Source organism: Excalfactoria chinensis, chromosome 7 (genome assembly GCF_039878825.1).
Source record: "Excalfactoria chinensis isolate bCotChi1 chromosome 7, bCotChi1.hap2, whole genome shotgun sequence".
NCBI classification, from domain to species: domain Eukaryota; kingdom Metazoa; phylum Chordata; class Aves; order Galliformes; family Phasianidae; genus Excalfactoria; species Excalfactoria chinensis.
Genome location: NC_092831.1, coordinates 9,646,200 through 9,672,843, shown reverse-complemented (window position 1 = coordinate 9,672,843; position 26,644 = coordinate 9,646,200). Strand labels below are relative to the sequence as shown.

Below are 26,644 nucleotides of genomic sequence, written 5' to 3'. Positions count from 1 at the left end.
TCAGAGAGTGTTACAGACAGGTCAGCACTGGGATCTCTGCAGGGTGTTGGAAGAGAGCGGGAAGAACCAAATGGATGGCCTTAGTCTGACAGCCACGTTCATGTCTGTAAGGTAGTTGACAAGCTGTGGATTTCTGAAGCTCATATTCATGCACACAGCACTCATGTAGCAGCACAGGCTTTGGTGTGGCTACTTGCCCAGATAAAGACTCGGGGGGAGGGAAATTCCAGTGTGTCTATATGATCTTTTTCTGTATTAGTGTTTAATTGAATCTGAGGCTTGAAGTCACAATGCAGTGTTAGCATTTAATTAATATATGCATGTCTAGGACTCTTTAGGACTAAAGGACAATGAAAGTACATTACAATTTTTAGATATCTACATATTAAGTCTAATTTAAGAACTTAAAAGAATGTTGCAGCAAGGCAACAACCATCTGCAGATGGGTAAAAGCAAGGCTCGGGCTCAACAAAATGCTGTATCACGTGATAGTAACAGAGGTTAATATACTAAGTTAATTTACTGCTGTAGCTTCAAACATCAGCAGAAGCAAAACCACGTTCCCTATAGCAGCTCAAATTAAAAATGAAGCTAGTAGCTGGCGTTTTGTTTCAGACCTTCACTTCCTCCATCATCCCATTGGGCAGCTGGGTACCAGTTAGGATGGCAGAAGTAATATCTCTTTTTACTTGCACTTTTAGCTGTGGTGGTGTTGTATGTGAAAGGAGGTAAGACTGAACAAGATTGAGTTCAGTGACTTCAGTGACAGATGTCTAGGAGTGGATACATAAATTTGGTTCTGTTGAGATGCTCAGGCATGCAGGTTTAGGAAGAAAGATGTAACCTAGTCAACAGACAACACGGCACTGCCTAATTGTGGCTTCAGGGAACATGTCAAGCAATCCATGTACCTTGCTAGTATGAGTGGTGAAGGCAGTAATTCATCTGGGGACTCCTGAGTAGAATTTGGGATAGCTGAGGATGCTTTATTTATTAATTGTCTTACATAATGAGTCCCCAAGACATTGATTTTTATCTACATGTGGAAGTTATTTACAGCGTTGCACTTGGGATTTATCCTGGTCTCATGGATAACAGGGCTGTACTGATTGCATTAGAGTGTGTTAGGAAGCATGGAGTGCTTTGAGCAACTCACATCCAGCTGAAATCAAGTTCTCCTCTAAAGGCCTGCCAATATAATTAATGGTCTTGCTAGGACTGTAAATGTTGGCATGATTCACATGTCAGTATGAAAGCAGCTGGTAACAGCTGCAAGCAAGGACTGCTTGTTTGGTAACAAAAACATTCTCAGTGTTGTCTCTCAGCATCTATGTCAGAATTGTCTATAGATAGATTGGCCATCACCTAATGGCACTACTATCACCTGTAGGGACAGCACCAGTAAGGACCCTTCACCTAGGCTGCAGCTGTTTGATTGCTTTTCATATCATCTTCCTGGGGGGAGAGGTGGAGGTTACTCATGAGCAAAACCCAACACTCCTCTGCTCATTATGTCATCTGCACACAACTCTTGTTGTCACCAACAGGATCTCAGCGAGACTTTTACGACCAGAAAGGCCACAGAGTTTGGACTGTTTGTGAGATGCAGCTTAGGGCACAAGTGTGTGTTGACATCAGGGTCTTTCTGAGCATAGGGCACCCAGCCAGATCTTCTAAATTACCTCCCAAGTTGCCAAGTTTAAGGCAGGCTCAAATGGTTGTGCAGTAATATTGGTGGTGCTTTCTCTGGCACCAGATTACAGTCTGACTGTACGTGCTCAGTGTGGGCTGTGGGCTGGCTGTCTTTGCAAGTATGCAGTCTCATCTGGAAAATTTCCCCATTGGGAAAAAAAACACCCAAGTTTGCCTCTGCTTTGCTAAGGCTTGGTTTGAAGCTGGTATGAGAAATGTGTTCTGTAGTTTTTGAACAGCAGCTGAGCGCACGTGTTCACCTCCCTCAAGATTTCCAGTCTAATAAAGGTGCGGGAAAAAAATAATGCAATAAGCATTTTAGCGAGGCGGTTTTCACGGGCCATTTCAAAGGGCCTTTTTCAATATTAAACTAGGATTAATGATGGAGCAATTTGAATCAGAAAACCTGCTGTAGCTTTGAGGTGATATCCCTGGAGCCATCCCATACACACTAGGTGACATGAGCAAGAAAAAATTGGAGCCTAGGGAAAAGAAAATTAATTAAATACGTGGAAAAAAAATCCAACTCTGGGCAAATCAAAACTATCAGAAATGAAAATTCAGACATCCTCTGCCACCATCTTTCTAATTCTGAATTAGTTTTGCATGTAAGCATGTGCTTGAGGTGAAGCTGGTGTTTGTCATCCTGTATTTGTCGCTACGCTGGTTAGTCTGTGAGAAATCAGACGTGACAAGTTTAGCATGTGTTGAACTGTTTGCCTGATTGAGGCTGCATATGTCTTCTACTAAACTGGGCTTCAGATCTGGAGCTCTGGGAGGCCCTTGAGGAAAAGCTCTAACCACAGAGTCTCTTACCTCACCAGCGCTGAATACAGCAAAGCCTATAAGGCTGAACCAGATAGGCAAGGGACAAAATGCTTTACGTGTCCTTGGTACCTGAAGATCCTATGCAGCTGAAACACAGTTTAAGTGGCATCACTCCTTTGTCCAGGTCATTCTCAGCTCTATTTTTTGTTAGAGATTTATTTCTCCCTCCTCCTTTCTCTAAAAAAATACTTGACTCAGATTTGCCACTGGCAAAGCGTAGCTGTATTTAGTGGAGGCTGACAATTGATGCCAGTAGAATATGCAAATCTGCAAAGTTTTCTGGCATCCCTGAGGATGAAAGAAACAATGGAATTGTACCTTAGCACACTGAAATCACTCAAATTGGCTCATGAGATCTGGGACAGGATTATTTGTCAGCTTTCTGACTTCTTATAATGTATGCATGCATGAAAATACATCAGCACTGTGATTAAAAAAGGAAAATACCAGTTCTATCCAAGAGTTTATGCTGACAGTGATGGGGTCAATGGATTCCACGTAGTGCCACCAGTGCCTGGGAACGAGCAGGACCTGGAATCAGACACAGTGTGTTAGGTACTAGATGAAGGCTGAAGGAAGCTCAGGTGTTTTAATCAAGGTGGTGTGGGATGTAGAGGCAGAATGAGGCAAGGAATAGAGTTAGGTGGTGGGAGCCCCCCCTTCCTCCTGGCCTTGCTGTCATATAAGTGGGCATGACCTTGAACTGCCTCTTGTCCAGTCTTCCCATGTGAAGCAGACAAGAACCTTTTAACTGCTCAAGATAAGCGAGGTCCAGCTGTACTAAGGGACAGCAGCTGGTACAGCAGTGGAGCAGGGCTTTGGGGAAAGGCTCAGCCAAGTGAGTATTCTTTTGTAGACTCTCCAACAGAGAAGCTTCCTGCTTCCTTTAGAAGGGCTGCCAGCTGGCTTCCCCCAAAAGTAGGTATCCTAATGCTAATCTAGGTGATTAACAACGTGCAGCTCCAATTCCAGTAAATAATTACCTGTATTAAACTTGTCGCTTTCAGTAGATAGGCTTTTAAGGACAGTGTCCCAGAAATCATGACAATCTAGTTTAGATCAGAGCTTTACAGCTATATCAGGATGATAGCTGTGACATAAAATTGATTCTTACCCATGGCTTTTATGGTACAAAGACATTAATGTTGTTTTGATGATATAGTACAAGCATTTCAGATTGCTGAACATTAGATTAACATAGAGCTATCAAGAAAAGCATAAAAGATGTTTTTTGACAGGGAAAGAAAATGGTCAGGGATGGATAAAAATACTTGAGAATGGGGAAACTGAAGCAATGATCTGTATCTGAATCACAGCCCATTTTTTTTTTCTCTCGCAAGGCACAAATTACTGAAAAGAATGCTCTGCTTGCTAGGGAGCCCCGTGCTTTATTACACCAAAACATGGCTAATGACAAAATGCCTGTGAAGGGAACGGTGCCTGTGGCCCCAGTCCTGTAAATGTTTAGAGGACAGCTGTGGGCTGCTGGCAGAAATGCTCTCCACAGGTTTCAATTTAAGTCAAGCAGTGGAAGAAAAAACAAAAGCACAGAGTATCCAAAGGTCAAAACTGTTTGTAAATTGTATTTTAATCCAGTATAGCGTATAAAATGGAGAAGGAAGGAATTGAGAGAAAGGGGAAAATCAATCGTGCCACTGGTGGCAAGGTCCAGGTCTGCTGTAGAACAAATGAAATGCTTTGCTTAATTAGAGATGTGGTTGCAAGCATAAAAAGCAATTAGCTGTTTGAGTTAACAAACCAATGGACTGCACTGCTTCCTGTGATACCTGCTTATCTGGAACACTTCGTCTGCTGAGATGTCCCCTCTACCAGAGGTGAGCATTGCAAAGGCAGCCTACCCAAAGAAGGCACTAAGAAGTCAGAGCTGAAAGGGTGACTAGCAGAAAGTAGGTTGGCAGGCATCGTTTGCATTCACTTATAAAAAACAATCAGACATGAGTATGGAACTCAGAATTCAAAAATATCTGTGTTGCAGATAGGATTACGGAAGGCTGCTGTGCAACAAGTATCAGTCTGATTCTTATAGAATCATTAAGGTTGGAAAAGACCACTAAGATCACCAAGTTCAACCATCAACCCATCATCACCTACTAACCTTGTCCTTCAGGACGATACATCTAAAAGAGTATGAGGCCCTATGCAGACTGAAGCAAACCCATGACTTTTATTTTTTACCCAGAAGAAGTTTGAGAGTAGTGCTTTTATCACACAAGCCTACACCTTCAATCAAGAGTGGAGTAGCATTAGCTGCAATTGGATGGTGTTAGCAAGTGTTTGCCCACATTCTGACTGCAGAATCATACGAAAAACAAAGACTCATCTCTTTAATAGGGATTCTTACACTACGCCCACAGTTAAGAGTCTAGGTGCTATCCAAGTGACAGGTTGTAATGACGAAGCCTGGAAAACATTGCTGTACATTAAAACATGGTGTGGTTTCTACAGTAAGTGGCAATTTCAAACGACTGGCTCCTTCCTTTAAGATTTATGGCAACAAGAAGATAGAGATTATCAGAATGCAAAGAGGCTGAAATTTTAAGGAAGAAATGGGGAAAAAAGTGATTAAAAGCAAAAATACAGCTGTGAGGAGCAGCTGAACTAGCAAAGACAGAACAATAACCCAGCAGAGAGAAGCAGAGTAGGATTCTTCTAATGTGATGGGGAGGGAGGGGGAACCACTAGCAAACAACCCATCAGATTCCCATTTGCCAACCAAACAAAGCAGACTTCCATATTCATGAATATAGGGCAGAGATTTAACTACATTTGCAACTGCACTGAAATAAGGAAATATACTAACAAAAAAAAACCCCAATGCAGCAGACATTTCCCAGGGGAATATGGAAGGTGCAAAAGCAGAACAGAATCATCCCAAGCTCAGAAAAAAAATCAAGCATTCGTCTGCTTTCTGCAGAGCGTTCTGAGCTCTGTGGGTTGGGAAGATACCAATCTAAATAGCGACCAATCAGATAATTCTAATATTTAGGCTAGCGATAGGCAAATATAGCAGATGAGGCTAAAGTGGGACAGAAATATCAGGAAAGATAAAAATGAAATTCTAGACTCTAGAGGAGGAGGGGGGGGTGAATCAAAAGAGCAGTTGGGAGGGTAAGTGCAGCAATGCTGCAGCCTTGTACAGCACAGAGAACAGAGCTGGTTTGAATTCTCAATGGATGTGATTAACTTGATACAGTGCAAAGGTAGGGCAAAGGTGGAATTGCTTCAAAAAAAAGCAGCGCATCCCCTGAAGTGAAATATTTTACCAAGAAATTCCTGCTCGTTTAAAAAAAAAGATATTTGGGTAAATGCCCAAGAAAAGGGAGCATCAAAATGTGTGTGTGTGTGTGTGTGTGTGATGGAAGGAAAAAGATGAGGGAGGGGGAAACAAACAAATCCCAGAGCCATTTGCAAACCTGGCAATGAAACAGAACCACCACAAAATGCAAAGGACCTCACGAAGATTTGTGCTTGCTCAGGACTGATGGGAAGTCAGAGGTGTGCTGACACTGCTGTGCACTCTGGCTGCTGGGCAGGATCCCCTCATGTGAGGCTACAGTGGGAGTACGGCAAGAGAAACCGTGCTGCTGCTTGTGGGAACTTAGTGATGGCTGTAGCTGTGGATCCAAACCTAGTTAGTGGCTTACATAGCCTAGAGTTACTGTGGGGTTTATCAATTAAAATATCAATGCTTTGGGGGAGAACTTGTGAGTCTAATTCCACAGACTCTGTGCTTACAATGATAGGTGACCGTATCCAAATGCTTACAAGAAGCCCCTACTTGAGCTGGTAACTTTGTGGATATAGTTATGTACAGCTGCCTATTTAAATAAGTTATCTAAATACTGTCATCATTTGTATTGAGAATAATCTTTGACATACAACCAGAAGTTGCATTAATAACACTGTGGAAGTTCATCCCACAGCCACTGGTTGAGAAGAGAATGAGCCGTTATAAAACCTAAAGTCACAGCTGACTTCTTAAGCTTGTAAGCTGAATGGTACAGTGAAAGCAGTGAAAAGGCACAAAGGATGCAATCGAAGTACACATTGTGCACCGGTACAATGTTATACAAAGGAATTCTGCTTTGAAGTCTTGAACGGGTGCAGAAAAATGGCTTGTAGCAAAAAGCGACCAGAAGGTGGCATTAAACACATGGAGTTTTTGGCATTCGAAGCTGCAGTCTCCCTACATGGAGCTGCTCTCCTGAATACCTAAGAACACCCCTGTCTTTATTTTTTCAAGCTTATATCATTCCAGTATCTAATCCAAAATGTTCTGCATGCTGTCTGGGAAGGAGTGGAGATGCTATAAAGTACCACAAAATAAAGCTGATAAATAAGAAAGCACAGTTGCTTTAAAATTTGTGCTGACATGAAGCCAACCTCAAAGCTTACATCAAGGTTATTATTGTTTAGGATCCTCTCACTCCTTAACAAAGGAGATCTTCGAAGTCAATCCTTTCCATCGAGCAGGAGCAGTCTCCTGCTGGCTGCCCCATAAGCTGCTGGATGAGGTTATAGCATCATCCAGAAGGCACTGTCAGAACGGATGATGGTGATACGTCACTGCTCTGTCACTGCCTACCTCACTTTCTCCCCAGAAATCCAAACAGCATCTCCTTCTTTGTGGCAATACAGAGAACTTGTGTTACTGGGCTGGCTCAAGATCTTCATTCCTAGCAAGATTTCTTTTTGATTGCTTTAAGCCTAATTAAAATTAAGATCATATTAAAGGTTCACTACTGTACTTGATCATTCGAAAGGAGATTTTATATTAAAATAGCATTGGGGATCACAGATAATGCAATGCTGAATGGATGTGGTGTTTGTATCAATACTAAAAACGTCTCCTTCATGCTTTAAATTACCAAATACTATTACTTTAACAAAGTGCAGATGGCAACGCTAAATCCTTTTGCTTCAGGAGCATGACTAGGAGCTGTAGTGCACACAGCGCCAGTTTGTCAGATTCCCTTCCACTTGCAGCTGTACCAGAAGCAGAACATATTGTTACCAGATGATAGACAACATCCTCTCACTGGAACCACTATCCTGTTTGCCACTTCCCCAGCTCACAGGAGTGTTTGTCAGATCAAAGTTATCTGGATTAGTGAAAAGCCATTCTTCCAAGTGCTGAAGGCAGCTGGCTCTGCCAGCTAGGGGTGAGGGAATGCTTGCATAAAGAGCTGAGCTGGTGAATCAGAGGAGGTGACAACATCTGGCAGAAGTATGGTGAAAAGATGCTAGGAGCAATGCACACTGCAAAATTCCTTTAGAAAAGCTTGGCAGTTTGAGATGCACAGGAATGCTTTACAAGGATGAACAAAAGAAAAGGGTAATTCACTCTAAATACAGACCGTGTTCATTAAATAAAGGATGCCAGCTACAGTGTAAGACTAGGAATGACGAGTTCTGTGTCCTCTCTTACTGCTGTATGACTCAAAGTCAGGCACTGTAACTGAACCTTCTCAGTAAAACAGGGTTAGTAATAGCCTCACATCCTTGTAAAGCACCATAAAACCTCTGGATGGTGTGTGCTTTAAATGCAAGTATCATCATTATAATGCCCTACTATTGAAGCAACAAGTTGGGCCAGTGTTCCCTGGTGAAGGTTATTCTTAGCTATCAAATATAAGTTCCTTAGCTGGCTCTCCATGCTCATTAATCAAAAACATTTTATGCAATGTATTGATTTCAGAGTAGACAGGTTACAGTGTCATTGAAGAAAAATTTTACAACAAATTGAAGGTGGTTGTAAGAATCGTAATGGAACAAAGCAGTTACTGAACTCACTCTCCAACTGTTTGTGGGTTTTGCACAAAAAGCCTTGTAAAGTTGCTGTGAGCAAAGAAACTTGCCATGCTGAGAGAGCTGCGTATCAAAGCTGAGCGCAAAATGGAAGGGGAGGGAATCTGCAATTTCGCAGCCTTTAGTTAGTCAGTTCAATCGTTTACTGAGATTTTTAAAGTAATGTAAAGTCCATATGGGAACGGTACCTGTCCTGGACTGAGTGTAACCACGTGGGCTGTTGTGTTCCTAAACTCAGGAAAGCGTTTCAGATCAGGGTTGGCAACATTGACTTTGCTGAATATGCTGGATTCCTCATAAGGGATCCTGGTGGGATAAAGGAAGCTGGTGTCACCAGGTGGGAAGAGGTGCCATCTTTTCCTGCAAATAGAAAGAGGATGGAAATGTATTCAGTGCCTGTCAGTTACGGCAAAGAACTAAAGGCAGCAGCAAGGTTTTCAATAAAACATAAATCTGCCTTGTTGTGTGAATCTCCTCCGCAGTGAGAACACAGGCAGTGCTTATAGGCTCTCCACTAAAAGTGTTTTTGAAGTATTTCACTTTTTAATTTTTGAACTGAAGAGATTTACAGCTTCTCACCAATTAGTTTTAAAAGGCAGATAGAGAAAATTTGCACAAAAAAAAAAGCTGTCCCATCTGATTCCTGCTTATTCCCTCCTAAAGAGCAACAGGCAGCGTTTACAGGTGCTCAGAGAGCATCGAGTATTGCATTGTAGGTCAGAGAAAATAATTTCATTAGAGACAGTGTACCTTCATTCACTGCTGTCGCCATATTTGTTGTAAAAGGAGAGCGCTGCTCTCTACAATGGCAACAGTAAAGGAGTATGGATGTATTCTTTTGTTTCTTGTCAGCTTGTATGGTCCTTAACTCTGGCTACAGTCACAAACCCCTCATTCATAGTAAAACTCTCCTTCATGCTCCCTATGTCACGGATGTGGTAATGGCAAAAATAAAACTAGAGACATCCATTGGTTTCAGCATCCTCAAATATTCATTTACTGGCTCTTTGTGTGTGTGTGTGTTATCATTACCACATGCTGAAAACATGGCTTTTGTTTGTACCGTGGGGGTGAAGTCCTAGCAGAACCAAATGAGCAGGTCAGGGTCATTCTGTTCACATGGGCACTCGTCTTCCAGGTCATTTTCTGTACGCCCAAAGAAGCTGATCAATGCAATGCAGCACAGAGCCAAGCAGAGCAGGGAGGGATCTCCTTCTCACCAGGAGCTAATGTCTCCAGGTCATTTACATAGACCAGATCACAGAGAGAAAAAAGATACACCAGAACTGGAGGTGCCAATTTTATAGGTACTATAAAATAAATGTCTTAGCAGCTCCGTGTTATTTAGGAAAAGGAATTTTATATGGCTGTACTTCAGTTGATTGAAATAACCAGAAAGGAATACACAAAGGGGAAATTTTCCATGTCTAAAAGTGCCAGATAATTCAGTGCAACAGTGACCCTTGCACTAAGCAATGGATAAGAAAAGGAAGAGACTTTGCAGCACATTTGGACAATGTGCACAGCTCTCCTTTGTTTCAGACACTGGCTTGGCATTTTCTTTTTGTCCCTTTTCATGGTGTTCATTTCTGCTCTTCGCATACTGCCCTTGGTTGTCAGTTCTAAGTCATACATCTGAAAATGGGAGAAAGGCAGCCAAATGGCACGAGGAGAGGGGAACAGCAGGGTAGCCAGAACTGCAGAGATTGGCACAAATGGAAGTGCCATGAGCTGCTGACATTTCTTGGTTTGCTGGGTGCAAAAGCACAGTAGTTCATCTGAAACCTGAGCCCCGCCAGATCCTTCAAAGGGGCAGGGAAGAGGTTGGGAGGCTCATGGGTTAATCCTGCAGGCTCGTGAAAAAGCAATATCATGAAGCAACAAATTAAGAAGCCCAAGGGATGCAAGGAGGAAATTCAAGATAGCAACAAAGGGCTAAGGAGTGGTCCCTGGCTTTCCTGCACAGGCAAATCTATTTAAGTTCAGCATAAGCTTATTTTCTGTTACAAAGTCTGTCTTGTTTGTGAGTCTTGAAAGGGATTCTTTCTGCTCCGAAGAAGTGCAGGATTCACACGCTTGCTGAAGTTTGCCATCTATTTATAGGCTTTGCTATGAAGAGGAAAACAACTTTGTCTTTTCAGGCCACGCAAAGGCTGCAGGTTTCTCCAGGCCCTGAAAGGAACAAGGAGGGGGTGGGGACACCCTTGCAAGGAAGGCAAAACTGCAATGTGATGCTAGAACTCTGGCTGGAGTTCAGCACCTGAAGGTAGAGATCAAAGGGGCAGGACAGGTACTGGGTCTAGATTACTGTAGTACACCCAGTATTTAGGTGGGTCCTTAGGAGATATTTTGGCATGTAAATCTCACTGTTTCCATTGAGAATTCTGGCTCCTACATACATTTTAGTGTCTGGACTTCAACAAATAACACTTACTGATGCCATGAGAAGTCCTGGGGACTGGCTGCAGCAATAAGAGCAGTGCCGAGGGGCTTCCAGAGTGTCTCTGCTGCACATTCAACCAAGGACCTGAAGGCTATTTACAGACATGAGTGAAAGCTGGTTTGAGAGCTAAAGAGAATTACCCTGCTTACAGATAAGATGATGACACACTCCTTTGCCTCAGGCCCTAATGGCAGTCAGTACCAGCACCCAGAAAAGAAGGCAGGGATGCCGGTCCTGCACCTTAATCACATGGCAGCTGTGACTTAATTGTTTTATAAAACATGTCAGGGCAATTAATCACATTAAATTCCCACCGGCATTTTTTTTTCCTTCCACTATAAACTAAATCACACCTAAAAAATGCATGCAACTTTGTTACTATAGAATTACTTCAGTAATAATAGAATGAAAAAAAAAGACTGGAGGACAGTCTGGAAGGGCAGCAGCAAAAACACTGAATAAAAAAGACAGTGGGCAAACAGGCAGAAAGAAACAGAAACAAAGCCACAAGTCCCCATAATGAGTTTGGAGCCTTAAATGTCCCTTTTAACTTTGCTCACCGCTGGCTGCTCCCATCCTGATGTTCCCCCTTCAAATTAACTGTAGCAGCCTGTTAGAAGCTCTTGCACAGAGAAATGTTGTAAAGTCTAAAGTCGTTTATTTCCATTTTGCTTCTGGGCTTTTTAACTCTTTATCTGCTGATTCTGGCTTCCCAAACAAATTCATAACTATTAGGAAGATTAAAATGCTCAGTATTGGATAACACACAGACTGGGATGGAATTTCATCAGACTGAAGAAAATCTATCTTACCTTCACATCCTGATCAAACTCCAAACCCCTAAATTCTGCCATTTCCTATAAATCAGTTCTGATGCTCTTCAGTTACTCAGAGCTCAGAAAATTAAAATGATCAGGATCTGAAATGAATACTCGAGAGAAAAGCTAACTTCATAGCACAATAGAACTTTACTTCTGGTATTTGCTCTATGTGCATCTATTTGTTACCTTCCTTGTATCTGCAGCACTAAATTGCAGCCATACGAGTCCAAGTGGCAGGGAGTGTTTGCTCCTTCCGAACCAATCCACAGCGTGCTCTCTTTTCCACTTCTTCCAGGGAAACCAAAGTCAGACCACCTTACATCCTACAGCAGTGAAGAGGATATTTATGTAAGCTGTACACAGATTCACATCCTCTGCCCAGGTCTCACAGTCTCCTGCGTTCTCCCTCCACCTCTCAGTTCCCTTCTGACAACTTCAGTTGTTACTCCTCAGCAGGGGTTCCTGCCTGCACAGTCTGTGCCCCCATCCTCCAAAATCCTCCTCTCTGGGAGCACTTCTGCCAATTTTCTTCTTTTTTCCCCCCTATGCAGCCTCCCAAATCTTTGTCTCCATTTCTCCTCCCGGCCTTTCACAACTTGCATTACCTATCTGTTCTACAGAAGGACTGCCTAGCTACTCTGTGGCCACACATGGCTGCTTTACCTTCCTTTCAAACAGGGATGTTTGGTTCTTTATTCCTATTCTCTATGTTAAACATCTACTTAGGCTCAAAAGTACTGTTTGAAAAATCCTCATATATGACACTTAGTGATAGGAAAGAAGGAAGGAAAAATCTCCATCCCTTTTTCAGTACAACTTGATAATCCAGGCAGCACATCAGCTTTCTTTCTCTCTGCTCCTGCATCAGCTTTCTCCATGTATTTTGGAAACACAGACTTTATCCTATCAGTGTCCCAGTGGCAAACTGGTTTTTATATGCTCTTCAGCATTTAATGGACGTATTTTTCTCTTGCCTTTGCAGCCATGGAGGTGCTGAATGTAAAAGAGACTCACTTCCTGTTTTCCTGATGGTCTCAGGCAAATCTCTTCATCTCCAAGCTTTAGGTTTTCCATCTTGTAGAGGAAGGTAGCGATATTTGTTCTGTTTCAGAAAAGCACTTTCAGGATCATTCATCCCACCTAACTTTAGGAACCTACTTCAAGCTTGCTTCTTGCTCTTGTCAAAGCATTTCCTGTCACTGCTTGGAGAAGCCTCTCTTATCCCACTGTCTCTAGACAGAAAATAGGAGTCTGGCCTCCTAATTTAAGTATGTGGGTCAGGGGATTGCAGACGGGTGGATGACCATCCCTCATTAAGATCTACAGCTAGATGTGACTATAATGATAACTTTCCCATGACTCTCTATTAGGAAAACGAGTGATAGCCTTCCCAAAAATTAGGTGTTGCTCAAGATCTTGAATTTCAGAGCTATCGATTTTAAAGATATCATCTGAAAAACATGCAGAAACCTGACAGAAACGTTTGTCACAAGCAGCAAAAAATCAAACAGAAAAAGTTGTTCCTATAGATTCCAGCAGCCATAAAATTTAAAATCCAATAGGAGTATTTCAGTGATAAAGTTAAGCGTAATACCGTCTCTACACTTTAATCTCACACCTAAATAGTTTTTGTATTTTGTTACAATTTAAGTGGAAAGAAAGCACACGTAATCAATACTTGACTTAAAAGAACTTTGTGAAAACGCCTCAGCTGTAGTAAACAGTTGAAGTGATTGCGGGTAAAACAGTTTTTAACCAACGAGCTGAAAAGGAACTGGTAGGGTTTCTGAAATCTCGTCACAGTGGGCTCCTTTTCTACAATAAAAAGCCACAGCCAGAAGAAATGTGCTCAAAGGTGTTCCAAGCGTAACAGATGGCACATTACTCGTGAATTATATTTATTTCATTTGCTGCTTATAATGAAGTTAATCTGTACCCGTATGTCACTTTAAAAGGTCTCATTTCTATTTAAACTTCACGCGTATATCTCGCTTCTGATTTATATCTCAAACTCTGTAATGAAATATCAACTGAACAAAAAATGTAAGATGCTAGATACCGCTCGTAGATTAGAATAATGGAATCATTACCTTAGCCCACACAACTGTAAATGATAAACAGCGCAATCTAAATTTCAAACAACTTCTAAATGGCCCTATTAATCACTATAAATAACAGCGCAGTTGGCCTTCTTTTCCCCTTCAAGTCACCTTACGTAAATCTAAATAAAATCTGAAATGAAGAAAGGGGTTATCATTGAATTCACACGAGAGTGGAAGAAAATTTCTACAAAGGCTTCTTTTGGCTGGTATAAATTGTGTAGCGGTGTTTCAAAATCAATGAGTCTGGAACTGACTGATGTATTTCACTCCCATGCCTGTGAAATTGGCAGATGACACACACCATATTTGCTTGCATAACGCCATCGATTTTTTTCCTTCCCAGATTCTGCTTTTAAAAAAATCCATGGCATAACCATTACGTCTGCCTGTTTTAAAATAGCAAGCAACAGATTGTACTGTTATAGGCCAGGTGATGAGGTTGTGGTGTGATACCTGCACAGAAATGCAATTCCTGGAGACCTGACTTTGTACTTAGAGGGAAAGCAGGAAGGAAGAAAGTGGTTGCTTCCTTCCAATGTGTTTTTATTGACCAAATGAAGCAGCAAGCTGTCCAGGTCTTCTGAGCTTTGTGCCATAAAGCATAGCAAAATGCTGTCTATTCAGGCAGAAAGAGAAGGCCAAAGAAGAACCACAGACAAATTTAAGACTCAAATTTGAAGAACCCTGAAACATCCCTAGAGCTCCAAAATAACCTTAAAGAATAAGATCTGGTATCAGTTATGTGTTCAGAATGATTCTGGAAGGATAGGAAAAAGGCAGGCAAGTTGTTTCTCAAACATGGTCCAACCACATAATAAAGGGAAATGAGACAGTGTGAAGAAAAGACCGAGCACTGAAAAGTACCCATTTTGCTGGCATAAAAGAATAAAATACATATAAGGAGCATGGGAAATGCTTTCTGAGGGAATAATTAATTGAAAGAGCTTATCAGTTTGCACTCCCCATCATCCCAATGATTCTGCTGAAAATTACGATTCCATCTTCATGACTGAAAGTGTAGAAATGAACAAGGCTGCAATTACTGTTCTTTCTTCATATCTTTCAATAAAATGCACCTTTTGTATAGCTATCCTTAATTTTGCCCTCTTGCAAGCAGTAGTAGAGGGAATGTAGATGAGCCAATGCATTTAAATAGCGGATAGCCACAGAAAAAGTGAGAGAAAATATTCCAGCTAAGTGTCCTAATACATTTGGAAATTAGTATAGATTACCATAGAATCATTAAGGTTGGAAGAGGTGACTAAGACCATCTAGTCCAACCACCAACCCACCATCCATGCACGTGACTCAGTGCTCTCTGAGCTCTGGAAGTCCTTCCTTCAGTCACAGAACTGTGAGGAGTGGTGCCAATCCAACAGTTGGTTTTGTTAGATCTGATATTGGTCTTAGGCTTACAGGGAGATGCAGGATTTTGACCAGCAGCCATGTGATATTAGCCTGAGAGCCAATAGCTTTACTTCAAAATTTAATTATAAATAGCCAGAGGGAATTGCAGCAGGAGTTTCAGAAGCTACGCTAGATAATTTGCAATGATTAAGGTAGTAGGAGATAATATGAATGCTTTACCTGGAAAACTTCCTCCTTGTCTTCAAATATCCTAGCAATGTATTTGTAGTCAGCGTAAGCCCAGTATCTGGAGTGCTCAAAACTACTGAATGGTCCAGAGAGACAAGAAGACTGTCCACTACTCCAGGCCAAAAACTCTTCAAGAGTAGCCTTCACGTAGCTACAGCTGGTTTCAAACTGGGGAACTAGAACAACAAAAGAAAAACCAGATATCACACACTGGCACTGAACACAAAACCAGTCAAAATAATAAGTAGTTTCTCCGTTGGCCCTGGGTAAATGTAACATGAAATCCAAAGCAGAAATAGGTGGCTTGACTCTGGTCAATCAAATGGTTCCTAACTCATAATTAGTGTCTGAAAATATTGGTTTTTCATTATGGTTTAAGTGTCTGTTACTTTGAAGCTGCTGCAAGTTAAAAGCACACCAGTAGTTACTGCTGCTCATGAGCAAGGCATTGTTAAGCACAGGAACTTGATAATACATCCACGACTCCTAAATAGCTCTGCCCTTTGCATGGTCTCTCTTTTCAAATGTAAGCTGCAAATGCGTACACAAGTGCACATCGCAGTGCATATCGTACCCTTTCTTTTCTCTCCATGGTTTTTTGTAGATGGGCATGTTCATTTTTACCTTTCCCACTCAAAGCATGACTAAATCAACTCATCAATGCATAGGAAGCAAAGTATGGAGCCATGTGCATGTCAATGATCCATTTAAAATGCTGTGTGTATCTATTTTTCATTTGGGATAGAAGAAATGATCATGTTCCTTGCCAGACAAAAGAACAGCACTACCGGCACTATTTTGCTCCCATTGTGCTTTGGTCACGCTGCCTGATACAGCCTTCCAGCTCATGGTCGGGTCACTTGAAAGATCTGCAGGATAACCTCCATCACAGCAAGCTTTCCTTCTAGTTATCTGAGATCTTCGTTTCCCACAGCTGCTAATTGTGCCGGCTTCAAAGAGGCTTATCCAACGTTTTAAAAAACTAACAAAATGACTGTACTATAACCACTATGGAGGATAAAAATTACTGCAGCCTGTGTGAATGACAATGATGGAGCTGCAGTTTAACCTTGTGTAACTTGCACAGAGCTGTTCAAAAATGGGATCCTTTCACTGTTGCGCAGCAGCAGCAGCTCTTAGTTCTTTACGGCTCTCATTTTGTTATCACAGCCATTCCCATACAGTCTCATGCATTTGTTCTTATTCTTTTTGGGTGGGAAAACAGCTTCTGCAAATGCTTATCACCATCATTTTGTCATTTTCCATTGTAGTAGCCTGGGTAGCAGTTTTCTTTCCCCTTGCTATCAAATTCATTAACTAAAAAATGCCAGATAAGCCTCACTATTCAGCAATACGTCACCCGGGTCTCTGCAGCATAAGAGCTCCCTAACCTAAAAACTGCATGCAAGACACATAAATCACCTGCAATAACCAAAAAACCCTCTATCTGATTCTGTCTCCATGTTGCACTTCAATGCTCTCCTCTGATATCAAGTCATTAATGCAATGCACATCATTTTACTAAAAGATGTTCCAGTGGAAAAATTAGATACAAGATACAAGCACTATTAAGATGGCTCAATCTCTATATTATTTTGATGAGACCAAAGGGTGCTCAAGACACTGCCTATTTTCCTACATAACTCAGGAGCAAGTATTTTAAGTGCAAGAAATATGCTCTTTCTAGCTTCTGATGTATTTCACTCTGAGCTTTATTTCAAAAAATCCCACTGCGAATGGCAATACCGTCTTCCAGGATACAGACTTTTCAAGGCAATGTTCTTCGTTTAATTTATAGCTAGCTCAATACTGAGGTGTAGGTGCTTATGGAAAAATAAATAGTCCCCCTCTGCTCTGCCTTTGTAAGATCCCATCAGGAGGACTGTGTTCAGCCTAAATCAGGGTAGATTTAGATTAGATATAAAGAAGAAATTCTTCAGTATGAGGGTGGTGAGGCACTGGAACACGTGGGGGTTGGAATGAGGTGGTTTTTATGGTTCCTTCCAAGACAAACCATCCTGTGATTCTATGACTACAACATCTGCAGGCATGAGGGTAGGAGCAGAGTGCTTTTTGCACTCTGGATTTAAGGTCTATTCCTGACAGGTGTCAAGTTGTTTTCTACTCAGAGAGAGTATTTGCAGAGCGTATCAAGGAAAATGTATGAGAAAAGGTAATAGCTTTAGAAAAGATCCTAAAGCTCTAGTAAAAATGAAAGTGAAATGTCTCCTCCATTTCTTTAAGCTTAAAAGAAAGCCAAATTTACAGCTGCCATGGAATTAAAATTACTTAATCAAACAATCCAAGCCAAGAGTAACAATTTAGCATTATGACGAAGCACAGGCACACTCATAAACCAAAAGACTGACCATCCACATCTATTTCTCAGCTTCACATGGTATTTACTCAGCCTACAGTATTTCTGCTATCCTCACAGCTTTCTATCCAATGATGGAGTCTATAGCCACCTTCTCTGTATTAAACCTATCAGGTCTGAATTCTTCCTGTCCTTGGTGGTGAATTTCCTTGTTCAGGTGTCTTAAGCTGCAGCCCTTTCCTATCCAGCTGTGTATCTGACAGGATCAGCTCCACAACAGCATCTGTAAGAAACAAATTCCTCCAGAGATCTCATGACTCAGAGCTGATCAGCATGACAGCCTCTTGCTCTCTCCAGCTTCTTCATAGTAAACGCTTTGTTTATTCATTTCAATATGCAACCAGATAAATGGTCAAAATTAGAAGTCTGTAGAAAAAAAAAGCACGTTTTGAGGAAGCTATCTTCTTCCTTTGTAGATGCTGGTATGTACTGCTGCATTTTCTCTGCCACATACTCAACTTCAGTAGCTGCTGCTCAACCAATAGCCTGACTCAGAAAAGTAAATATTTTAGCCTGGCTGGAATTAAATAGGTACAGATTTCTTGATTAATTGCACCTTTGTTGCTCTTGCAATGAATGCTGGTATTCTCTTTGGAGGTATCTTATCCCTGTCAATTTTTAATCCTCTGATTGCATTTTTTCCTCTAACAGACACATTCTGTTTAACTTGTGCAATCAGACAGAATACTATCAAACACCTACACTTAGGTGCGTATAAATAATTCAAGCAAACAATTCACACATACTGCTAGCTCCCATGTTTTCCATGTTTCATCTGCCAAATACACCTTCTTCATCTGTGTGCCTGAAGAAGTTCCAAATCAGCAAGAAAAGCAAATACAAAATCCAAGCAGCTCTCACTGAATTGCCACGTCTTCAGTTCTCACTTTGTTATGTTAAGGAACCTTCAGCTCAGGATTCCCCCAACAAGTTGCAGATGTGTTACCAAAGAAAGACGAGAAATTGTCATAGGAAGAAGTTTCAAATTACTTTGGATTTTCCAGATGAACCTAAGAATCTCAGAAACTCTGAAGCAGTCATTTCAGTGACATGAAAATGCATTAACTTAGAAGAAAACAGTTTGCTTCTGCATGTCTACTCTAGTCCAAAGGCAATTAATTTAGTATTAACGTAGAAGGAATATTCAGAGTATATTCAATATAATATTCAATGTAATCTGAGTTGTATTCTGCTGTCCCTTTATGTAACCACACCACTGCCTCTGTTTCATCTGTAAAAGTTAGAGCCAGCAAATATTAAGAAAGAGAGGCCCTCATTGAAAAACTGTTACACAAGAGTGAGATCAACCATTTTCCAAATGACATTAGGACATAAAACGTATTACATTATTTCAGACTCTGAAGTGGTTTGTCTAATGGCTTCACTAATATAACCTTACAATGCAAATCTTTTATAGCAACACAAGTTGCATTCAGTTACAATATAATTCCTGACAGCCTTACCCATCTTCCTGAAGACACTTCTAGCTCACATTAGCAAATAATGGAAGTTCCTGGAGACAAATTGATTGCTGACCAGGAATCGATGCCTTCAGGAAAACGTAAAATACTGACAGATGCAGTTTCAAGATAGAACTCCAGCTGTAAGCCATATCCTTAGTGGCTGTGTTATTCTTAAGCGATGAGTTCTAGCCACTAAGTTGGTACCAGCAGTCTGTCACTTACCAGCAACTCCATGAGTCTCATCAGAAGCTTTCCCAGTTGGGACACTCATGTGTCACTCAAAAATGCCTACTAATAAATGCAGACTGAGACCTAAACTATTCTTTTACCTGTGCTAGTGAGCTCTGCATATTGGAACTGAGGTACATAAACAAGGTGTCAAGGAAAATGTCACATAGATGCAACCTCTACCTTCTTTGCTACTGGAAACTGCAGAGTGCCTCTAATGTGTTGTGTGAGAACTGGCTGATACCTCACTGAAGTACAGTGACACTGATGGAGACTTGTACCAACATATTAATTCTACAACTCTGCTATCATGTCTATAGAATGTAGATAAATAACACTTGCCTCCCCAAGGGTTGATGCAGGGATCATTAATCCAAGCTGGTAATGTGCTTTGAAATCCTAAAATGCTAAGCATTTCTCCTCTAACACTTCTTTCTGTTTCATCACTCCTCTTGCAAAAATTGAACATGAAATATTATTACCATCATGATGTGAAGAAAGCAAATTTCACAGTGTTGTAATATAATATGATGTAATCCAACTACTTCCATAGGAACTGGCAGAGCCTCTCCTGGAGTCTCTATGCAGTCCCTGTGCTCCAGGAAAGAGGTAGTCCAACTAAAGAAGGTTGGGAGGTTAGAAGAGTAATAGATAATAGCTAGAAGGGGCCTAGAAAAAACTTGACTTACACTGAACATGTTTTAAAAATGGGTTGATTAGCCTAGGGGAAAAAACCAAAGAGATCAAAGAAAGAAAAGATATTTCATGGAAAAGGGAAAAAGGAGGGGACAAGCTGTATTTTGGCCTGTGGATGGGAGGGCTAAGGACATACAGAGTCTAAAATAAACACTGAATAACCTCTAAAGTGGCTGACTGCCATTTGGGGTTCCTGTATCTTCCCACCCTGGTCTGAAACTCCTTCTGTCCATGGATATATCATGACTACTATTGTATAGCTACAAAGATAGGAGCTGTAGTATTTAAAATCAACTGTAAAACTGGCCTTTCTGCTCTGGCATGATTCTGTATCTCCAAGTGAATCTGAACCTTGTGATTCTATGATTCTATGAAGGTTTAGAGCTGAAGTTGTTCTACAGGCATCAGATGACTTTACTTGGATTTCTATAACGTTTTTCATCACAGGATCTTAAAAGTATGAAAAGCTTTCGGAGTCTTATCAAATCTCCAGGAGGAAGGTATTATCTACATTTTAGGGGTGAAAAAAAATGATAGGCTGTTTAATCACCTAATTTTTTAATGCACTAAGTCTGTGGATGTAGAAATTCAGTCCATCTGAACATCTAAATCATGTAAAAGAACAGGACCAAACACACAATCTGCATAGCAAGGAAAAGAAATTGAGACTGTTGATTCTTGTATGTTAGTGTTATCCACCAGATTTCCTACTAAGAATAAACACACAAGAGAGTTCCACTGTTGGCCAAACTTACTGACCAAAACATCAAAAACTATGATGGAAAGTAACACATTAGAGAATAAACAGTGATAGCAGAGAGGCAGAGAACTTGAAAAAAAATGAAAATGTTTCACAAGTCTCACCTGAATTCATTGTCTTCAGCCCTATCCTAAACTGCATCGTCTTTCCATCCAGCATCGCAGAAAGGTGTTTCACATCCCAGTGCAGGGCTGGCCAGTCACCAACCATGTTATAGAAGACTGCGGGTTGTTGCAGTGACATCACAATTTCCCTGGCTTTCTCAGGAGTAAATGGTTTGACATCTTCACCTATGTAAAGGAAAAAAAAACCAAAACCAACCATAGCTGTAGATAAATTATGATACATGATGTATTTCCTATTATCTCCCACAGCATGGGAATCATTAAGAACTAATACTTTGATTGTAGTTGATTTTTTTCACATATTACAATTAAAACTTCTATGTAACATTTCTAGTGTGAATACTGGAAGAATATTCCTACACTATGTTTCAGTTTCAAGCAGTGTGTTGGCATTCAAAATGTAAAATAAATAAGTAACAGAATGGGCATATGCTTACAATTTCCACTTGTATCTGGGGCAGTAAAGCACTGCAGTCAAATGGTTTAGAATTAGGCTTACAATAAAAAGCAAACTTATGAATAACATCCAGAGTTTAGAGAACATAAATTTTATGAGTAACAATCTTTATGTCCAGAATTCTTTCCAAGAAATGTAGAGCACTGTCAGAGATAGCAAGCCAGGTTCCTATGCATTTAATTTAAAGCAAGAAATTGCAGTGCAACAAAAAGCAGCAGGTATTTCTGAAGTGTTTTAAAATTTCTTTTCATCTATGCAATTTTAGAAAAGGAAAATTGTGCCAACCCAAGAAGTATGTTAATTTGAGATTTCAATTTAGTCCTTTGTTGTTCGGAGATTTATATGCCCCATTGAAACTGTCAGGCTGAAATGCGAGCAACCTTGAATAAACTCAGCACTTTTAGAACAACTTTCCTTTAGGGACATATTGAGAAGGAAAACCTGTTTAAAAATCAAAATAATGTAGCAGCTCCATAGAGCTGGAGCAGTGGACTACAAATCTGGATCGTTAAAAAAATAAACCCCTTCATTATTTTAACCTCTATTAAAGTTAACTCACCCAGAATTTGTACCCATATAATGTCTAATATTTAACATCTTGATTAAATACACCCGGTTCCCCATGACTTGCAACAACCAAGCAATCTGCTCACTCTGTTTAGGGGCCAAATTATGGTCTGGCACGTGCAACGGGTTAAACAAATACAGAACAAGTAAATCACATTGCCGCCTGGTGCTATTTCTGCCCTTTGCTTATAAGTCCCACATGGGCAACCCAGCAGTCTTTTCCAGCAGAAGACCCACTGGGAACAAGGGCACTAGGGAAAGCTATTCAGGATTGTGTCTAACAGAAGTGCGAATGGCAGGATAACAGGACTTCTCAGAGTGGCCAGACATTGGAATGGGCTGCCCAGAGCAGTGGTGCAGTCAATGTTCCTCAGAGCATTTGAGACAAGGGCAGATTTGACAGAGCTGTCTCCAACCCCTGGCCCTCAGTCTCATGCTCCAGCACCTCTAACAACCAACACATAAAGAGGTCACAAGGGACCACAGGCCATGCCATATGGTCTTCAGCATCTGCAGAAAGAGCTTTTGCAGGTCTCTAAGTGACAGGTTAGCATACATGGCGTTTCCAGAGACAGCTGAAGGCCCATGAGCAAACCCAAGTGCATGTGCTGGTGTGGCCACAGAGAGCTGGGGCCAGGCATGGGAAGAGGGCAAACTTGGCATGATTTTTTCACAGTGATGTTGCTCAAAGACTGAACTGTTCATTCTGTGTGGGTTCCTTCCAATGTGATTTCCACAGGCAAATAGTGCTCTTGGAAGGTGTGGTTTTAACCACAGTGAGCATACAGTGGGAGAGTTTGTACCAGCACCGAATAGAAAAGAAACCCATAACTCAACTTGACTAAATAGTCTCTCCTATACTGGCTGTTAGCTGGAGGCTTTTCTCATGTCACAACATTAGAATCAGCTGTAAACCTATTTCCCTGTAAACGTTAGAAACAATAAATGAACATAAACAGTCCACCTCAGAATGACAGCTGTTCCTATCTTCAAGCAGTACTATAGTCATGGTTAAATGAGTATGTGTCTTTTCTTGATATATATAAAATAATCACATTCAGTACACACACTGCTCATATAATCAGCATTGGAATTCAAACCATTTTAAAAAATTTAAAGCATTAGATAAATAAACATTACTGTTTTGGAAAAGGCAAATGGGGATTCTTGCCAATTTTGTGGAAAGAATCTTTAAGTGTCTTGATTCAGTTTTATGTATTCCTTGGTGAGAACTACAGTCAGTTAAACATTATTCTTTCCCTGCAATATTTGTCACGAATATCTAAATGCCTGGGACTGAAAAGGCACACAATGAAAAGTAAATATCGTGTACTGCATCAAATAGATACTTTAATAAACGTGGACAACTCTGCTGACAATCACCACAGATTTCTGAAAGAACTGTATGCTGTAGGAGTGGCAAAAGATTAAAGAGAACATCTGAGGATAGGCATCTCTTGAAAGAGATATCAGCAGAAACATTTGTAATCTTAAATGATAATAATAATCTCCTTTGTTACTGTTGTCATAGCTTCACAAAGACCTCACAAGTTGTATTCCTGTTTCTCAATGTTAACAGGAGTTGACAGCAAGCGATTCCTAGGCAAAACCTGAGATTTAATAGCACATATAAGGGTATAGATAGACTTTGAACACCAGTGTGTATAAGCAAAACGTGTATAAATAAAATGTGTAGCTAAGAGACCAAATGACCTTGGCACACCCTGAGTATTACAGATGAAATTCTTGGGGGACATGAGGTTAGCAGGAGAGGACAGAAATGCACATTCCCTTTGGGAAGAAAAAAACCCAGCTGGAGTCTTCATATTCTCAGCTGTACTCTGATCCAAAAGAGACGAGGAATACTGTTCAATTAGTTCTTTCCATCACACTCGACAAATGATGTGGCTTCACTTTACAAAGGAAGCAGGAATAATTTGCCTCGTGTTTTGACTATATGCAAGGCATGTATGGTATCCAACCAGGAACCGAAAAAATGAACCAAGTTTTACTCAAGTTCTGTAACTGTGACAACTCAATTGGCAAAACGCGCAGGTGTTCTTTAGAAAGGTAACATAGTGTGAAACAGAGACCTTCCAATTCAAAACAAAACAAAACTCTCCAGTCATTTTTACCTGAAGTGTTGTCAAACATGAAGACTCGGCCAGATTTCAGTGCTGAGAGGAGGTAAAAGAATAGTGACGAATTTGCTAAGTACTTTCCAGTAGACTTTGTGTTTCTGAGAGGAAAACTAATTGTATGTTTCTGATTAACAATTTTTCAGATTAACTGAGTGGCGTTTGGGAATAAAGAGTTTGGCACAGCAGGCAGCCTGAAGAAAAGTGGACTTGATCAAAGTTGTTTCAGAAGTTAAATGTACTATCGTTAGAAAGCTAAATGTACTCTCATTCATTTAAAATCATTTAGCAAACTACGAGGGTTCATTAGTGAGTGGTAATTGGCTTCTGCCAAAACACCCTGCTGCTTAAATATGTGATTTAATTGAGAGGTATTAAAATTATTTTCTAAAAGAGGAAGTGCGAGGAAATCCTGGTAACATATTTGATATAAGCATTGCCAAATGCTTTTTGGTTTTGTTTTTTTTCCTTTCAAATCCATAATGCTTCATCATCCTTATTACTTAAAAAACATATAAAAATTAAATTATATAAAATAGTAGGATGTGTAACATATTACAAGAAAAAAAATGACATTTTGAAGATGTTAATGCAGAGCAGTCAAGTCACTCAAGCAATACAACTTCCAGAGTCTTACAAATCCAACAGCTAGGAATGGGGGATGGCAAAATCCCTCAAAGAGAAGATGACTCGGCTTGGAGGTCAGACTTAATGATTTCTCAGTACATTAAAGCTGTAAATGAAAAAAATCTGCATGTGATTGCAACATTCTGTACTATAATCAGATTTATCTGGGCAAACTACGCATCTAAATATATACAAGTAGTTTTCAGGATATATTAAACAAACATTTAGGTACTTCTTCCTGACCACTTACTGCCGTCCACTATTAGTTTTGATTCTGGGTATAGCAGCACTGCACAGATAGCTCAGCCCAGGGGCATCAAAACTAGATTTGCATGGATAATTTGGTTTCTGCAGGATAGCTGTTACATGCAGACTATCAGGACAGACCGGTCAGACATCCTTCTGCACTGGTAAGACAGGCACCTACAGCTTCCTCTGGTAGCCTGAAGGAAGCACACCCTTCCTTCCTTGTTCTCCACTGAGTAAGGGGAACAAAATAAAAGATCAGGCTGTCTTTCTAAGGAAAGTTCTGGGAGTGCAGAGGGAGCTGTTTGCACTCAGCCCTGCTGCAGCATCTCATTTTTTCTTACAGTAGGCCCACGTGACTCAAGACACGGAGATAAGAGCATGGGCTATGCCCTCAAACCACAAACCATCCTTAAGATATACAAAAGGGGATATCAGACTGCTTAGTGGTGGAGTATGGGGCAGAACACTGAACACACTGGCAGGGAATGCCCACTCCAAGATCATGCACTTAAGGAATTCCTTCCTATATCCCAAAGGTCTCTTCCTAGAAAGCTTCTGCCCTGTTTCTTCTGCTCTCATGTTGTACTGCACTTCTAGAAAGCAGTTTTATCTGTCCAAAGTTTACAGGGTGTTGAATGGACCTCACTTCTCTTGGTCTCCTTGAGTACAAGAAACGTCTTCCTCTCCCCTGTTGTCCTTGTAACTCCTGCCTGCATCTCTGGCATTTCAAATTCCCCCTTCTCCTCCCCATCCCCCAAAATGAGGAAAATGAAAAGGCATACAATTGAGATAAGTGATATTAAATATATTTGCAATGAACTTTGTTTGCATCTTATTGGCAAAATTGCTGAAAGTGTAGCGAAGCATAATGAGACTGCAGCACTTGTCAGACAAATTGAATTTCATTTGCTTTTGAAAGAAAAGACCATGGCCTTCAGCCAGAGCCTTCCATCAGGATACAAAAGAGTTTATCCAACAGGGCAGACTTCTTTCTTAGGCCAGGCTACTATTGATCCACCTTTCTGCCTGTTTGGTGTGGAAATCATCTGCTGCTGGGCAAATTTGGTAGCACACCTATTCCTTCCCACTACTTCACAGGCACTCATGGATGTTTTTCACAACCTTTGTAATATGTGAAAAATTTAATGCAAAACTGAATAGAACATTATGATTGGAACTAGTGCATCAGAGAACTAGCATCTGTACTTCTAAGAAAAATACCATTTGTTCACAATGTAAATAAAGTATATCTCTATTACTTTTCCTATTCCTCGTTAGTAGTACATACAAACACACTACTCTTACAATTATAAATTTACTGCGTAATATTCACTGTCCAAAACTGTATATTGTTGTCCTGTGCTGCAAACTCCATTGACAAGAACTTCAAAGTGAAAGCAACAAAAGAAATGGATTCTAAAATACAGCATTTTCCCATAAGCTATTGCAGTAAATAGTCAGTGATAGTCAATATTGTGTTCTAAAAACACGCTTTTCCTGTAAGTAGTCAATAACGCATCTGAGCCTTTAGAATGTGACTAAAGGGTATGACAGAAGTATACACGATGCTTTCATTAGAAAAGATAGGATGCACATTCTGATTAATTCCCAACTAGAGTCCTTTAGAATTATAACTGCCCAAATGA

General features: G+C 40.6%; 1 protein-coding gene across 1 annotated transcript in view; it reads right to left on the bottom strand.

Moving 5' to 3' along the window:
- Positions 1 to 26,644, bottom strand: part of HSPBAP1 (HSPB1 associated protein 1) — a 31,999-nt gene that overhangs the window by 906 nt on the left and 4,449 nt on the right. Inside the window, exons 2-6 of the mRNA XM_072341904.1 lie at positions 20,940 to 21,125; positions 15,303 to 15,487; positions 11,800 to 11,936; positions 8,538 to 8,709; positions 2,968 to 3,051 (exon numbers count right to left, since the gene is read on the bottom strand). Coding sequence (XP_072198005.1) covers positions 2,968 to 3,051; positions 8,538 to 8,709; positions 11,800 to 11,936; positions 15,303 to 15,487; positions 20,940 to 21,125 — 764 coding nt within the window. The remainder of the gene's footprint in view (positions 1 to 2,967; positions 3,052 to 8,537; positions 8,710 to 11,799; positions 11,937 to 15,302; positions 15,488 to 20,939; positions 21,126 to 26,644) is intronic.